We start from the raw sequence: 17675 nt of genomic DNA, 5'->3' as shown, positions 1-17675 counted from the left end.
ATGTGGAACACTCGGTCTTCGGCTGACCTTCCTTATGGAGGACTATGATATTTGCAACACGCTGATCATATGGAAGCCGACCCCTCTCCCTACTCTCCACAAACATACCCTTGATAAAAGGAGCTAACTTATTTGCATTAACTTTGTAAAGCTCAACAGGGAGCCCATTAGGGCCTGACGCTTTGCTTGAACGAACCCCTCTAATCACCTGTGACACCTCATCATTAGTGAGAGGAGAGTCAAGGAACTCCCTGTCTTCGTCAGAAAGAATGGGCATCGGGATGTCCCTGATCATATCCGCATTCTCGGCCTCAGAGTATTGACACTCAGCTGCGTAGACTTTCTCATAGTATCTGGCAAAGACGTCCACAATCTCCTGCGGGTCAGTAACTTTATCGGCCCCAGAGGGCTGCAGCACCGGAACCAGCCGTGACGCCCAATCCCCCTTCTCCAACCAAGCAATCAGCTTCCCGACCTTATCCCCATGCTCATATACTCTACTCTGGGTATCTGCCAATTGTGATTTTGCGTTGTCACGGGCCAGGCACCTGTATTCGTCCTTAAGGAGACTCAAACGATGCAGCCCCTCCGGCGTGGAAGCTAGCGACACCTCTCGCTCCAGCGCAAGTAACTCTGATTCCACCCTGTCAACCTCGGCGCGCCCCTCCTTTTTCTTTCCCGAAATATACGAAAGCAGCTCCCCTCTAAGGATGGTTTTATATGCTTCCCATAGAGAGCACTCGGATACCACCGAGTCTACGTTCTCCTGAAAATACCTATCGGCCACACGCACGATCTCCTTCTTAGCCACTGGGTCCCGGAACCTCCAAGCACTTATTGGTGCAGCCCGGGCCACATCGCGCCCGCCAAGATCTAAACTGAACCAGGTGAGTGATCCGAGACCCCACTGGCCTAGTGCCGCACCTCCCGGAGTCGCGCCGCCTGGGCCGCCAGCACCAGGACCAGGACGTAATCTAATCTGGAAAGGGATTTGTGCGCTGCCGAGACGTGCGTATAGTGCGACTCACCAGGGTTCTTAGGCCTCCAACCATCCACCAGACCTGTAGTGCCCACAAAATCAACCAACCACCTCTGGGAGGACAGCAACTCACGAGCCGGGCATCTATCAACATTCCCATCCATGACAGCATTGAAATCCCCACCAACTACCAACAATCCGACAGGCAAGGACAAAAAGATCTTGCACAAATCATGGAATGTGTCCGTCTGAAGGGCCGGGGGAACATAAACAGACAAAAAAGTCACAGTTCTCCCCTCCCACAATCCAGAAACACCAGCATACCTCCCCCTATTGTCCATCCATGTGGCCTGTATGGCCAGTTGGAAGGCATTCTTGACCAAAATCCCGACCCCCCCCCCCCCCCCCCGTGACCCAGTCGTAAAACCAGTGTGAACTACCAACTTATAGCCCCCTCTGTGGAGAGCCAAACACTGCATTCCCATAAGGTGGGTTTCCTGCAATAACACCACATCTGGGGAGTGCCTACGAATCAATTGGCCGACCATACCCCTCTTAATCTTGTCCCCCAAACCATTGTCATTCCAACTCAGTGCAGAGATCCCCACAGCCCCTTTAACGGAGGACATTAAGAAAACAAAAGCAAACATCGTAATGCAATGGCGCCCAGTGTAAAAAAAATTCACATACAAAAATACACTAAACAACCCCTGATTCCCCCCAACACCCCTCCCTGCACCCCTGCATATAGCTTGCGCTCATCCACAACTAGCAGTGTGCCTGTCACCCCCAACTAACTACGAAAATCTAAAAGTAGAACACAGAGAAGGGCCTACAGACCAACCCACCCACCCCCCACCCACCGGCTCCATAAATGTAATGGCGCATCATCGTTGCTCAACAAAATCTCTAACAAAAATTCTACCCAAAGTCCAAGCACCGCCACCCCGAAAAACACACCCCTTGCAACTATCCACAGCCCCCTGTTAAGCCCCACTCAACCACATCATTGTTCCTCGGACTCCTCACGATCGGTAGACACCTGGTCCGGGCGCTGGAATGTCTCCAGCCAATCCGCCGCCACCTCAGGATTGTCAAAAAACCAGGCCTTCCCATCGAGTTCCACACGAAGGCGGGCTGGAAACATCACGGCATACCGCATGCCGCCTTTGTCTCTCAGTTTCTTTTTAATCGCGACGAACCTCTGTCTTTGCTTCTGAACCGCCTGGGTGAAGTCAGGAAAGAACAGGAGCGTCGCATTTTCAAATTTCAATGGATCCGCCGAACGGGCCGCCTGCAAGATAGCGTCTCGGTCCCGGAAATTAAGCACTCGGGCAATTATCGGCCTAGGAGGCGCCCCAACTCGGGGCCTGCCACCCGGCACTCGGTGGGCTCTTTCCACGGTGAAGAACTTACTAAGCCCCTTCGGCTCAAGATGGTCAAGGATGAGGTTCTCCACAAAGAGATCCGTGGCCTGCCCCTCCGCCTTCTCCAGAACACCTAAGATGGGGACATTATTGCGTCGGCCCGCCCTTCGTATTCATCCAGCCGCCGATCCGTATTCTCCCTCGAGGATCTAAAATCACTCACCTCCCGCTGGAGCTGGCTCACATCGTCTATGAGGCTAGTCGTCTTAATCTCCAGCGACTTAACCTTTTCGTTGGCCTTCGACAGATCGGCCCTGATCAGCCCCATCTCAATCGACACCGTGTCAAGCTTGGCATCCAGAGTCTCCATCTTCTGTCCCAGGGACGTATGGACCCCCGTGATGGCCGCCATCAAGTCTTTTAAGGTGGGCTCCTCCGCTGCAGGATGATAATCAGCGCCGCCGCTCGGGCCCCTCTTAAGTTCTACTGGCGACCCCTTGGGCAGGGTATATCTATTGAGTTTGTTAGACTGCTCCTGCCGAGCCCTCCTGGTGGTCTTGGGGCCCTGCCGCTCGGAATCCGTCTTCGTCGCCATTGCTAGTAGCTCTGGCTACCACCGCCGCACCGCAGGTTCAGCCCCAAACAGGATGGAGTCAACCACAACGGAAGCCGACCCCACCTCCAAAACAGTCCCAATCCAGGGGTCCAGCCTCGCACCAGCCAAGACCGCAGGGAAATGCTACGCTCCAAGCCAGGTGGCTGTCCCGTTAGATCCACACCATCACCAGTGGCCAGACAAGATAGCTCCCCTGGGGCCGGGCTGCCCGGCCAGTGATTTCTTCTTGTGGGGTCCCCTTCTCTCACATGGGGGCCCACGCCACCGCAAGGACCATCGGGGGCACCAGGAAGGGCCACCACCAACACCTGCCGCTGACCCCGCACCACACTTCAGGCGGGGGGGACCGTCTGTCCCACTCCCCCGCCAACAGCGATGTTGAGCTGGTTCACGCTGCTAAAGGGGCCCGCTCCAGACCCCAAGGCACCTCCCCAGGCCCAGCAATAGCAGGGAAAAAACTCAGGCTCCCACACCGGTCTCCAGGGGCTCACACAGGGCTAATTGCAGCCCCCTCGAATATCCGGGACCCCCCCGTCCAGCGGGGGTCCCGCGCTGCGGGCGAAGCTCCAGGGGCAAATCGCCAGCCGTCCCCCCGACCGCCGACCGGGCCGACACCAGGCCGCCCCGGCGGCCGATGTTGTTGCACTCCGGTCGCGGGGCCTGGCTACTCGAGTCCCCAGCTTCCAGTGCGCGCAGGCCGCAAATATACAGGCGGCACTGCGCGGTCCCCGGGGCTCGCAGAATGTCCGGGGTAGTCTCTCCCGGCACGGCTTGGATTCCCCCGCCTATTATACTGGGCGGGGGACAGGAATATGGCGAGGATGGGCCGGTGACGCTGGGTCGGCCGGAGCCGGTCGTCAGGCGGCCATCTTGGTCACCGGCTCGGCTCCTCCCCCCAATAACCATAATATTAAAGTCGTACTTCCTTGTCTCAATTCTGTAAACATATACATATAAATTACGGCAATCATTAGTCCTAAAAACTATACGTGCAGGTCATACATCAATAAATGTCTAAACCTCAGAGATTTCATTTTCGTGACCAGCAACCAGATCACATTTTAATGTCATCCATACATGGATCCATTACAGGGAGACCCAACAACAGTAAAGATAAAACACCAATTTAAATACATAGTGCAAAATATATAACTTCCCAATGGGGGCATTCATTCCTAATGCGCCCTAACTATATATACAGTTTATGCAATATCATGAATTTTTCTGATTACCCCTCAAATATGTCACCTTCTTCAGTTACATGAACCATGTAGAATGAGTCCTTAGTTTAAATATATGGTCTGTGTAAAAAAAGTGGGTGACTTTTCTTTACACAGACCATAAGCTAAGGACTCATCAGATAAATTCACGATCCCACCTAGATTTTCGATATAGTTTGGCCATATTTCCCCATCGGGATGTTATACATATACTTTTTTGACTGCTTATTTAAATTGATGCACCTATGGTCTTTATGGTTCCGAAGTAGAATTTATATAGAGGGCCTAATTAGGACTTTGGCGGTCTTCCTGCAAGCCGCCACGCCACTGCCCCTGCAGGAAGTCTGCCAAACTCGAAGTCAGACCGCCCGCCGGATTAAGAGTTGAATCCTGGCGGGCAGTGCGTGCTACGGCGGTGCCTTTCTAAGGCTTAAAGGAGAGCCTTAGAAAGGCACCACCGGGGAGCACAACAGCACGTTCCTGTACAGGAGGAAATGCACCATGTCATGCTTCTGTTCCCGTGCTGGAACAGGGGGTGCAGAAATACAGGAGGGCCCACCATGTGCCCCCCTGCCTGCTCCCCCATGCACAGAGGTGACAAAGGGGGCCCTGCTAGGGCCCTCTTAGTTTCCTCACCGCCACTCTTTTCATGGTGGGCTCACAGCCATGAAAGGGAGGGTGGTGGGGAAACTTGCAATATGCTTGGTGGTGCCGCAGCCGCTCCTCCAGCATATTACTTCCTCTGACCGCTGCAAGATTGCTGATCCCTGGCGGTAGCAGCGGTCCACCCGCCAAAGTCGCAATACAGCAAGTGGACTGCCACAGCGACTACAGCGGTCCAATGGACCGACCTAGTCTTAATCAGGCCCATAGTGTTGGCATCACTGTTTGAGCTGATGCATGGTTTTGGGATCGCTTTCTAACTTTTACGACCGTGTACTTGGTAATGATCATTTCACCCCATAGGGTTGGTGAGTTACATGCTTTGTCAGCTTGGCCACCATTTTTTTTTTTTTGCCCATATTGGCTTCTTCTCCATTTTTTTTAGCTGAAAGTAGTATCTGTATATGACAAGTGTCAGGCTATAACTGTTACATCCTTTCCTTCTACTCCTCTAGAAATCTTTAAGGTTCCTTTTGATGTAAGCACTGCTTAAGCTAATTTACTTGTGAAAAATCTCGCCTGACCGTGACACGATTGGACATTGATATTTTCGCTAAGGTCTCGGTCATGTATAAATTAAAGTGTGGTGACTTTGCCACCGGCTTTATAGCCTAAAATTGTTATGAAACATTTACATCTGGTTGTTTTTTGTTTGGATCAAAAAGCCGAAACTGGGATTTGGAAATAAAGAACCTGTTTTTAGTCTGGCAAAATGTAGATTCTACTTGTTGACACTAAAGCTCAATTACAAAGCACCACCATAAACCTCCAGGTAAGTCGAAGAAGCAATCCACCCTAAAACTAAAAAATAAGTAAATTGAGCATTGACAAAAACTAGAAATCTGGTTTTGGCTGCCAGTTTATTGGTTTTGTAAATACGTGTTTTGTTGTGTTACGTTTTTTGCAAAGCTTTTTTGGGGAAGCTGTCTGCCCCCCATGAATCAGAAAAATTAGAACATTTAAAAATTGGCTAAAAGCAAACATTTTGTATTGGTGTCAAAAAGGATACATTGCTACAATAATCCCTGGCACTGAAGTGAATTACTTTCTCTGTGAATGTGCTCAATGTGAAAGGGCAAAACGTTGTCACTCACAGTGCAGTTATCCAATGGCTGAAATGAGCTGTATGCTGTAGTGGGTGGAAAAAGAAAGTAAATGCCAACTTACTGTGAATAGTCCCAGAATGGGATACCTATGAGTTCAATGATGTATTTCTTCAGTAAAGTAACAGAGTGTACAGAATTTAAGAAAAAAACTTAAGAATCCTCTCTTCTTGGATACCTAAGCCTTCCCCTGACAAGTAATAAATGCTGACTGGTGGTTTGAGGTGAAATTGTTGTGGTAAAGGCCTAACAAATACCAATAATAAGGATCTCTATAGAGATGTCAGAGTTCACTTAAGGGAAAAATGTTGTTGTGCATATTTACCAAATATAAAAGAATCTTGTATATATAGCTGATGTCCAAAGCCAATCTCACTGCAGCTACTGGAAGCACGCGAGCTCGCGGCTAAAACCTGTGGTACTCAAAGATTATGAGTAATAGGTCCAAGCAAGATCATAATCTGCAGACAACCCTGAATTTAGTTTGAACTAAGAAGATGGTTCAGTTATAGCTGAATGTTAGCCAAATTCGTGCATAGATATGTGAGGTGACCCACCGTATAAAATTGGTAATGCGATTCAAAGGATGATTTAGCTCTAACTTCCATATAATGCACCTGTGAGCTATTGGCTCTAGAAACTGACAAATCAACTGATCCAAAAATTACTTTAGTTATAGGAACTAGCACACAGGCCTTGGTTGTCTTATTTCATGAAAATTGGTAGCAAGTCACTGATGGAAGGCAAGCAATATAACTTTGTGTTTAAGCATTTACTGTGTAGAATGAGATGCATTATATGCGTAACTTTTGGTTTGTAGTGCTAGAAATACACAAGGAAATAAAATGTGTCCTTGTTTTGCCTAATTGTTGTTTCATTTCACTAGGACAAACATTGGCTAATTCGGCAAGCCAAGACCCCAATGGCAAATTCTTCAATTAACTTTCTAGACGATGCTTACAGGAAAAGGTAAATGTGTTATTCTAGTAAAGTTTAATAGTTGACTTAAGCTATGATTTTTTGTATTATCCCATTGGACTTTCTTCAGATTTTTTTTTTTAATTTGTGCACACCATCAAAATGTGGTCTTACTTATTGTAATACTCTTGAAGACTTTAAGAGTGGTTATAACTGTTAGGCATGCAGAGCTACAGTAGAATAACCGACCTGTACACTAATGAAGTGAGTTCAGAATTTATTTCAAAGTACGGTCCTCCTGCAGGGTTTCTAATGCTCTTGGAGAGTGACCCCTGTGGATTTGGCAGATGGCTGTGAATGGGCATTCTCACTGGGCCAGATCAATCGGCAATAAACCAAAGCCACTATTAAATTTGGATTTCTTGAGGGCAGTCTGTCACAATGAGAGAAGGTTTGTGAAATCCTGGATTAGCGTGTGCTCAAACGGAATGCAAGCAACATAGAGAGAGATTCACAGACATCGCCTACATTTCCCTGGGTGAGTAATAATTCTGTGGAGAGAAAGGGGAGTTACAATAAACCTTGGTCTCATTATTTAAACAAGAAACCGGTCTAGCATGAACTCGAGAGAGCGGGAGCTGGTTCTCTGTCTGGAAAGCCAAGCTTCAGGTTGGGAAAGAATTTGAGGGGCGCTGTGGGTATGTCACTGAGATGGGGCATCTTCAAAGTCCGGGAGAATTAGTAAGGGACACTGCATAGGGTGGCACACCACAAAGAGGAGCACATGCGAGTAGGGGTTGTGTGGTAAGGGGGACTTTATTATCTTCTCAATCAGGGTTCTTTTTACAGTCTGGATCAATTTTATAGAGCAGTTTAATTGCTCTGCAGTCCCTGAACATCCAAGATTTGGTGTGCTGCACATATGCACTCAGTTGCCTCCTGGAGTATGCCACTACGGTGACGCACTCCACTCATGCACAGCACCGTCACTGGCGCTGTGCGTGAGGTGCAAAGGATAGTCATTGCCTCACCCTTAAATGAACAAGGCCACACAGTGAGTGGTCAGGTACTTTAATCAACCTGCCCCCGCGCTGTCTAGTCAAATGTGGCCCGTGGGACAGGCTAACCTAACCACAACCAATCAGGACTTGGTTCACATGCCTTTTATACTTGCAAACTGCATGATAACAACTGGGATTTGTTTAGTCAGGTTAACCCGGCGCTCTAATGGACTCCAAGGGGCTGTGCTATTTCTCTCCTGGTTTCCGAATAGAGCATGGGTTTAAGAGACCCAAAGTGCGCATGTAAGGTTGGACATAGCAGTAACCTGTCCAACCAGACATGCGCAGTGAACTTCAGCTAGCTGCCATCGTTGCCAAGCAACGATATAGGCCACGTCCTGCCTCCACAATGTACAAACTCATCAGCGAGGTCGACCCCAGTCCTTTGGAGAACCGGGAGTGGGACTTAGGGAATATTTCAATTACAGCAACTTGCAGGCGGGGACAACACTCCTACACTCAAGAAGAGTAACCGCCGCTGGAATAATCTGAGTCTCGCCTGCATAATTGTAACATGTTAAAATAAAGGAGTATTGTAGCCCAGAGAGTGAATTTAGATATATCTTAAAAAGAAGAGATGCAACTAATTTGCGAGAAATGCAATGTACGATTGGGTCTAGTGATGCACTTTGTATTCTCTGTGTGGTATGACTGTATCCATTTAGTGCAGTGCCCTGTATTCAATTTCCCTTAACCTTTTCATAACATATTACGAATTATTTTAAATGCCAATCAAGCTTATGTTTAAAAATAATAAAATGCTCTTCTAGGATGATTTTCATTTGTTGTTTTCTGATAACCTTTCTTTTGTGATTGTTTTCTGATAACCTTCCTTTTGTTGTGTTTTGAACACAAATTGTACCCATGTGTCGTGTTTTAAAAGTAATTCCCTCTGGTAAGAGTTCACAACCATCGTTATATTATGTTGCAGAGTATTGTATTGCTCTCAGTTTGTCAACTCCTTGGACTCTGGGTGCATTTGGGTGTCTTGAAAAGTAGACTTTCTCTGCTTCTTGTCGGCCTTCTCTGTGGCATAGGGAGTCCGTTCTTGTGACCCTCCATTAATCTTACAAGTGTTTTCCATGGGTTGTTGGTTTGTTAGTGAGAATATATTTGTTCCTAGTAATGCAGACCGTTCGTTTAAAAAATAAATAATAATAATTCTGTTTTGTCTGGCTACTATAATGGGGTGGGGTTGTCCTCATCTTTCCACCCTTCACTAACCATCCATTAAAGGATGCCTGTCTAGTCCTCAGTGTGCAGAATATTTTCAGCAGGTTTGTGGGTTTCCCAGTATTGAGGGCTCCAAAAAGAAACTGTTTTTTGTGACTTCATTCTGGCACTAAACTTTGTGAGCGTGATCAGTTGGTCTTGAGTTTTGTCTTTGCTGTGCATATCTACCAGCCCATTGTATGCAGAGTGGTGTTCTCCCCATTTTGTAGTTTTGTGACCTACCAGCTAAACCTCTCAATGAGATCAGTGGGTCTTCTGTTCAGTTCCAGGGTACATATCAGTTTCATTAACACCTTCGCTGCGAGCTGTGCTGATGACGGAGCGGTTCCGTCATGGCCCCGCCCGCTCAATAGAACGCGCCGCGCAGGTGCGAAATCAGCGCCGCGCAGTCGCGTCGGGAGGGCCATGATGGAACCGCTCCGTCATCAGCACAGCGCCACCGTGGCTGATGATGGAGCGGTTCCGTCATCTGCGTCAAAGAGGCATTTCGCTGTCAGTTTGTGAATGAAAAGGTCTTCAATATAAGAGTTCTAGCTGGTGCATGTGTTTTTCCAAATAAAGTTGGTGTCTTAGTCATTACTACCTTCAACAAATATATGTGACTAAAAATCCTTTGTATTACTGCATTTAAATGAGATAGATTGTTTGACTTGTTGCCTTTACTTTGTTTATGTATTTATAGAACGTCTAGCATTGATACTTTTATAGGACCTGATGAACCCTCCTATTGGGAAGGTTTATAAGATTTTTTTTTATAATGGTTGTATCTTTTCCCCCATGATGCACAGATGGCAGACCTTACTCTCTGTGGACGACCTGGTAGAGAAACTGGTGAAGGATTTAGATGCACGTGGGGAGCTCGAAAATACTTTTATTTTCTACACCTCTGATAATGGATTTCACACAGGTAAATATAAGAAATAGTTGACGCTGTTTGAAAATTGAAATGTGCACTAATATGTTCATGTTACCACCGCAAGCCTTTCCGATTGCATTAATCCCTTTTCAACGCCCTGACACAGGCCTAAAGGTGGAGGCTGTTTCAGACTATAATGGGTGAGGAAATTAGTTTGATCACATATTGCACTTGATGCTTTCTTTGTTCATTTGATTACTCACATAAACACTGGGATTGTTTTGGAATATATGTCCACTAAATCAGTATTAGGATACCATTACCAATACCAATCATTTTTGATTTTGTAAAATGAAACATATTTACCAGGCTTCTTTAATAAACAGGAGGTGTGGTGCAGGGGCAGCAACAGCAGTGCATGCTTCTCTAACACAAAGAACAGTTAGTGTTTGTTGCAGCATCGGTCCAGAGCTCCTTCATACCCAAAAACCATACAAAGCACAGCACATTCATTGTACAAATAACTGCATTTCACGATGCCTCACATACAGAAGAGATGCAATATTGCATCGGTAGTTCAGTCTTCTTGTGAAGTGCTATGTGGCTGGGAAGATGAATTGCCTCCCTGCTGGGTTGATGGTGTTAGTGAGAGCAGAAGACATGCATTGTAACCACTTCATTTTTAAAATAAAACTGCATTTGTTTGTTCTTAATTATCCTTTTGTGATGCATCAGAATACTGAAAGTGAGTCTCCGCCATCATTATGCACTGATTCTGTCTCTAAAACCAGCATCTCATAAAGGGGGGCGGCTTTGTTGTTGAACTAGACACTGTCCATTGAGGTGCTGTTTCAGAAGGTCACATTGCTATCAATAAATGTTTGCAGTTGGTATTTTTCTATCTTTGGATATGGAAGTTGTAAGACTAATAGGCTGTATAAGAGAAGGAAGCTCTTCCTGGCAGTTTGTTGAGTCGTTTTTCTGAATGCACCAAGTGCAGAACCTCTTCATTTGAAAAGACTGAGATGCCCATTTGATGGCCATTTGGCTTCTCTCAAATGTCCATGGAATCTTGTGACAGACTCAAATGACCATAATGGATGAGTTCAGGAGTCAATCTGGAATATAGTGTGCTGGAATGCAGAATCTGGCTCTTGAAATTGTGAATAAGGTTTAGTCTGCAAGACAGCCTCCTGTGTGAAATTTCCACAGCTGAAGTAGATCTGTGAATCACCACTGCATGACCATTCCAGGGAGATGAGCATCATTCAGGCCTCGGAATTAGTCAGTTTGTCAATGGCTGCTGGAATCAGGGAAAACATAAATATACATAAAGAAATGTCCGTTACCAGGTTAATGAAAAGGGCATTCAACTTTGACTCTGCTTGGTAGTATCTAGAGGCAATTTGGGGATTTTTCTGTTTCGGCATTTTCAAAGAAGTCTAACTAAGAAAAATTCCTATCAAAGTAAGCATCTTCTAAAACTTTGTTGTATAGGATCTATACATAACTTTTTGGAATAATCCTGCAGAGTACGTCCACGTCTGCATTTTTCTACCCTCGGAGATGAATTGTGGTAATTTGGAGAATTCCTAAAATTGGTCAGGCCTCTGGAGATAAAAGCTTTGATCTGGCACCCCGTGTTTGTTCAAGTAGGGTATCACTGTTGTACTGTCCATGTGAACAATGGGGAAGCTTGTCCTGAAAGCCAACAGAAATGACTGGAGAGTGAGATGTACTGCTTGAGTTCTCGAATATTTATGTAGTAGGTATTTTCTTCCTGGGACCTATATTCACCCCCCAACCCAGCAGAAAAGTATCTATTACTATCATTTTTAGTGGAAACATTCGAGTGGAAAGGAAAATCCTACACAAGATTGTTAAGACTGCATCACCAAGGGAAGTACTGGAATGATGGAGTGAGCTCACCATGTCTTCCCATCTTTGTCTGAGAATTGCGACCAGTGAGCTTCGAGAAACTGTTGAAGACACTGAGATCCAGACAGAGGCATTGCATCATTGAACCTAGAAGAGACTTACCTGGCTATCTTGTACCTCAGCTTCTGTAGACTGAAACATTCCAGTTGGATAGAAGATAATCTGTCGCCCAAAGGAAGTGCCCTTCCACTTTGGGTGTCCAGTACCGCCCCCATTCACTGGATGGATTCAGGTAGAGTCAGGATTGACTTGGCATGACTGATATGCAGTCCGAAGCGCTGGAGAGCGTCTACCTTCAAACTGAAATGAAGACAAGTCTGCAAAGGGGAAGAAGCCTTTTCAACTAATCGTCTAGTTATGGTCAGATTTAAAATCCCCATCCTCTGCCACCACCATGCATTTTGAGAAAGTTCTCACATACAACTTTAGCCCAGACACATTGTACTGGCAATAGCCTTTGTAAAGTAGGTGTCAGGCTTCAGCTGGCGCCAAATCTTTACTTAGTAATCTACAGCTTATACTCTCTGTGTCCTCCTCCAGTAGTTGCCTCCAACTGAATCACTGCCTCCCTTTCAAACCCCACCAACATTCCAAAATATCTTATCTCCTACAGGGATCTGGATGAGAATAAAAAGGATCCACCACACTTCTCCCCTCTTAATACAACTTACTAAACTTTACATTCAACCAAAAAGCATTACTAATAAAGTAAATACAGTATAACAATGTACAGTATAAATACATTTCTGCTTACACATCTACACATTGACACATAACCATATCCTTGAATTCTATATTAAACAATAAAACAGCCAGAAGCAATCGCAGTAATTCGTCACAGTTCGCGTTAGTTCAAATCATCAGTCTCTGTACCGCAACATGGGTTGAGAATTTGGACAAGATAAGAACCGCCCCTGTTCATACTTGGGGCAATTATACTCCATCAATTCCTGGTTTACACCCTTTCACATCACCAATTTGTCAGACCACTTCATCCCATTGGTCAGTCTCAGAAGAATGAGATGATGTAGTAGGTAAAAGTATACAAATCCCGAAGAATTAAGTAATCCATTACTTTGCATTTCCTAAGACCACTGTACTTTATTCGTATGATTGGTTGTGACCCGTTAGGAAGTAGGTGAGTCCATTTTCTCATCCTTTGTTAGTTCTTTCCCAAGCATGTGCTCTAGGAAGTAACAATTTTGTTGCAAGTCCAGTCGAGTGAGCTATAAACGTGACAGGAATCATTGAGCGTTAGGGCACAAGTAGAAACTTTACGAAAGGTTCCCATAGTCTTCAGAGTATTCAGTTCATAAGTTCATACTATGACAGAAAAGCAACTTTTTGAGGCCTTCATGAAATACAGCTTGTGCACGATGAATTTATGCTAAAATATGAATTTCATGTTATTGGAAACCATGGATTAGTTCTTCATTTAAGCAAACCAATGACTCTCATCTACATCATATAAATATAAAGTACCCCTAAAAAAACTATTTTAACACTCCATTTCTATTTTGCTTACTAATTTAGCAACTTTCTTTTTCACATTATAGGTTAATACATCATTCAAGATTCAAAAGCACATTTAGGTCAAACATTTCCATAACGCAATCATTATAGTATCTATTTTTGTTCTTCATTGTATAGATTCTAATGTTAACTACCATTTTCATACGTTTTATTCCTTTTATAGGGTTTTCAATGTTATCATTTGTTTATTACATTCATTTATGCATAAAGAAAAACATCCTAATACATTTGTTGAACTGTTCCATAGTTTGTTCATGGTTAAATGTCATTAAAATCTCTACATCTAACATTCTGCGTGCTTTTACAATGCAGTATCTAAATCAAGTTTCATGTGTATGTTTTCTTAAACATGGTAACCTAATACACATTTTGTCATGTTCGTAAATGAATGTCACAATTAATTTTTCCCAGGGTGAATTTATAGAGATAGTCATAAGATAACATCCATGCTGTATCATCCCTAACCACTTCGCATAACCAGTCTTTTTTTTCTGTCTCTCAACAGTCAAGCAATATTATCCTTGGTAAATGGTTTCTTTCCCATAAGTACTTCACAGGGACTGTAAGCTCAGGAGTAATCCTGTATGCTCATACCAGTTTGCTAAGGTCCCCCTCACAGCTCACCCCAGCACTTATGGCAATTTGTACACTTCCTGTGATAACCCTGTTGGAGTGTTCCAATGCCCCATTGCTGGCAGGATAATATAATGAGATATGTTTACTTCTCACTAAAAAAGACTTTTGTATAACTCAATTCAATTTGAAGACCATTATCACTCTATGACACCTTAGGACTACCTTCTTTAAGGATTACCTTCTCCAGAGAGGCAAAACCAGCTTTAGAATCCACTTTAGTCAAAACTTCAGTTCTGGCCACTTTAAGAATCGGTCTATCAACATTACCACAGAGTTTGGTGTGCCATAGAATCCTAAATTGGTCCCAGTGTATCAGTAGCTAGAAATAGACCCTCTGGACACACATTCAGACATAGTGGCAGTCTCAATGTCTTTTAACTCTTGTTAGCATTGGCACATCGCACACAATCGCCAACAAATCTTTCAACTTTGAGATCAAGTCCAGGCCACCAATAAGAAGCTTTCACAGATAGTTTAGACTTAATGATTCCAAGATGACCTTCATGCATTACCCACATAATTTTAGCCCTCAAGGTTCTTGGTGGAATTATCCTGTTACCTCTTAACAGGAACCCACATTCATTAATAAAATGTCCACTCCTTACTTCCCATTTGTAAATAAACTTAATAAACTACACATTTGTTTGCCCACCCAGCTTACGTGTGTTACTTAATTGTGTTCAATGCGTTGTCATGACCATGCTCTTTGTTCCATTCGTCTTCTAAGATAGCACATACATTTTCATTTTCAACTGAAGCTACAAAATACTCATCCCACTCATTGTGCACTTTCTCATCCATAGGAAAAGGAGATCTACTGAGGAAATCCACAACCTTGTTCTGCATTCCTAGCACATATTTCAGTGCATAGTTATAATCAAGCAGTCTTAAAGACATCCTGGCCAGGGACGAAGCCTAGTCCAGCAGCAAGATGACTGCTCTCCAGAAGCTGTGCCGGCCAATGTCAAAATTTAACAGGCATCCTTGCTCAGCAGGCTCCTCTAAGGCCCCAACTGCAGTGGCATCCTGCAGGAGACTGAGGAGGCTGCCCTTGCCGTTGGGGGACTGCGATGCCTGCATTGCCCTAGCTTCTATTGTGGTCTGCACTGGGCGTCAACTGCAGCCCTCCTCTCAGGACAGTCACGTGGACTGCTCCTTACAATCTGTGGCTGCTTGTGCCCCTGGGGTGCCCCCCAATAGCTCGCCATGAACTGGTCTGGCCCTGTTGTTCTCAGGTGCCATGCTAGGAGCCTGCAAAACCTGCCGACCTAACTGACGGCGCATGGCCTCGGCTGAACAGTGCGCCCCACCCGCCTTGATGCCTCCGGGCCTGCCGATTAGTCCTACCCCCTCCTTCTGGGCTGAGCCTCACTGGTTTCTTGTTGGGGGGGTAGTGGGGAGAGAGACCCCTGGACGCCACCTCTGTGTGGCTTTTCATCAGCTGACGGCCTGCCCTGAATGATATTGGCGCAAAAGATTGTGCGGGGCCAAGTGTGGCAGCCCTGGACATCTACTTGTAGAGCCACAGGGTGGGTGTGTTGTGCCTCATGCAGTGGCCTCCCATGGGACCTTACGGTACTCCCCTAAGGTACTGCACATTGCCCTGCCCCAGCTACTTTACCTGCTTGGACGTGCAGCCGGGGGGGAGGGGTGCAAGGTATCTCTCCCTGCTGGGAGTGCATCTCATCTGGGCCAGCACAGCACCCTCCCAACACAAGAAGGGTCCCTATTGCACATCGGGGGCCACCACCCTTGCACTGTTCGCTTGCTTATTGCAGCTCCTCTGACTACTGCAAGCCCCCTCATGCCAATTGACAGCTCGTTCCCATAAGGTCTCCCCCTCCGTACTCCAGGCCTGCTCGTGCCCCCCACTGGATGATTTCACTCTGGGGAGAGGTGGGGCATGGGGGGCTGATGGACCTTTCCTGGTGGTGCTTCACTCAACTTGGTCCCAAGCAGCTGGCCCAGTGCTGGAATCTCCACTGCGCCTCAGTGTACAGCACACTGGTTCTGCACACTTGTTATTGTTAATGTTAGTTTCGATTTATATAGCGCCAAATCACCGACCGGTCTCTAAGCGCTTGGAACCAGGAAGTGAAGAACGGTAGCTGAGTGTGTTAAAAGCACACGGTTCATCAAAGGTTAAACTACATTTAATGCTTCTTTAAACAAAAGAGTTTTGAGCGATTTCCGAAAGTGGAGCAAGTTGGATTCATTACGGAGGTGTTCGGGTAATTTGTTCCAGAGCTGTGGAACCAGCACTGAGAAAGATCTACCGCCTTTAGAGGACAGTTTGTACCGAGGGCATGACAACAGTTGTGCCTCAGAGGACCTTAGTGAACGTCCAGGGGTATAGGCCTCAAGGCGTTCTTTTATGTATACAGGTGCCAGGCCGTGTATAGCTTTGTGGGCTATACAGAGGCTTTTGAAATTCCCTCTCTGCTTTATGGGGAGCCAGTGTAGTTTATACCCATTAACAAAATGGGGTAGCCCAAGAAGTCCTAGACCTGGGTATAATGCGGTATTGAAAACAATGGTCCGTGACCTATTCCTTCATCAACTGAATCAATCAGTACATAATCAATATTTCTATATAATTTCGGAGTGTGTCCCTTCAATCCACTCTAATCAATCAATGCACAAAGTTCACAAAGGAGAAAAAAAATGCAACAGCAATAATTACAAAACCAGAGACAATTTTAATTCATTGTTTTTCCAATTAAATGCGAAATAATCACAATTGTACCTCAATAGGTTGCCCCAAAGGAGCGTGCAAAGAGCAAAGAGTGATTGGGATTGTGAGAAGTGATAGGGGAAGGTGAAATTCGAATAGTGACATAAAATTATTCACAGTAATGCTATACACAGGACCAGTTACACATTTCACCGTCCTACAATAACCTGGCCTCATATATCAATTCTCTACAACATTTCTCAGGACATGGCTTCCATTAATATTTGCACATGATAGAGTGTCCTAGGATCCAGGTTTCAAAGAGAGAGCATCGACGTTTCGACTCGTCTTAGGGCCTATAGGTAAGTTGGACCTGGGCCATGCGAGTCTTCATCAGGACTAGAAATAGAGGGCAAACCAGGAATCTTGATGACCCTGAAAGGAGGGAGAATAAAACATTTTTCAAGCTGTTGCACTAAATCGAAACTGGAGTAAATCTCCCAGTAGGGGGACCAAAAGCTTACTCTAAAATGGAGGGAACAAGTGGCGTGTCTTCACTAGGTATCCCAGTGGTGATGTTCACACCTAAAATTAATAAGGTGTAATCAACAACCAGGTCTATCCTTATTGATCAAAAAAGACCTTATTCAACTTAATTTGCCGTTACCTTAACCGGGATGTAAGAATTCACCCACTGGGGAGGCAGGCATCAGTCGCTGCTCATTCAAGTCTTTAAAAATTACACCTATGGAGTGTAACAGGGTGTAATAAATAGTTGATTCCAATATGTATTTATGTCGGACAACTATTAGGCATTAAAAAATAAAAGTATTTTACCTTTTGCATTAGTCTATCCAGTGGTAATGCTCAGTGCCACT

The 17675-nt window shown here is 45.3% G+C and overlaps 1 protein-coding gene across 2 annotated transcripts in view; it reads left to right on the top strand.

The window, feature by feature from the left end:
• GNS (glucosamine (N-acetyl)-6-sulfatase) overlaps positions 1-17675 on the top strand; it is a 258138-nt gene that overhangs the window by 135011 nt on the left and 105452 nt on the right. For both annotated transcript variants that reach the window (XR_013607146.1, XM_078676222.1), the window contains exons 7-8: positions 6835-6917; positions 9949-10067. Coding sequence is in view for 1 of the 2 variants with exons in the window: in XM_078676222.1 (XP_078532348.1) it covers positions 6835-6917; positions 9949-10067 (202 nt within the window). In the remaining variant the exon portion in view is untranslated. The remainder of the gene's footprint in view (positions 1-6834; positions 6918-9948; positions 10068-17675) is intronic.

The sequence above is a fragment of the Lissotriton helveticus genome, chromosome 1_1 (assembly GCF_964261635.1).
Source record: "Lissotriton helveticus chromosome 1_1, aLisHel1.1, whole genome shotgun sequence".
Lineage (NCBI taxonomy): Eukaryota > Metazoa > Chordata > Amphibia > Caudata > Salamandridae > Lissotriton > Lissotriton helveticus.
This window is presented reverse-complemented; position numbering and strand designations above follow the sequence as displayed.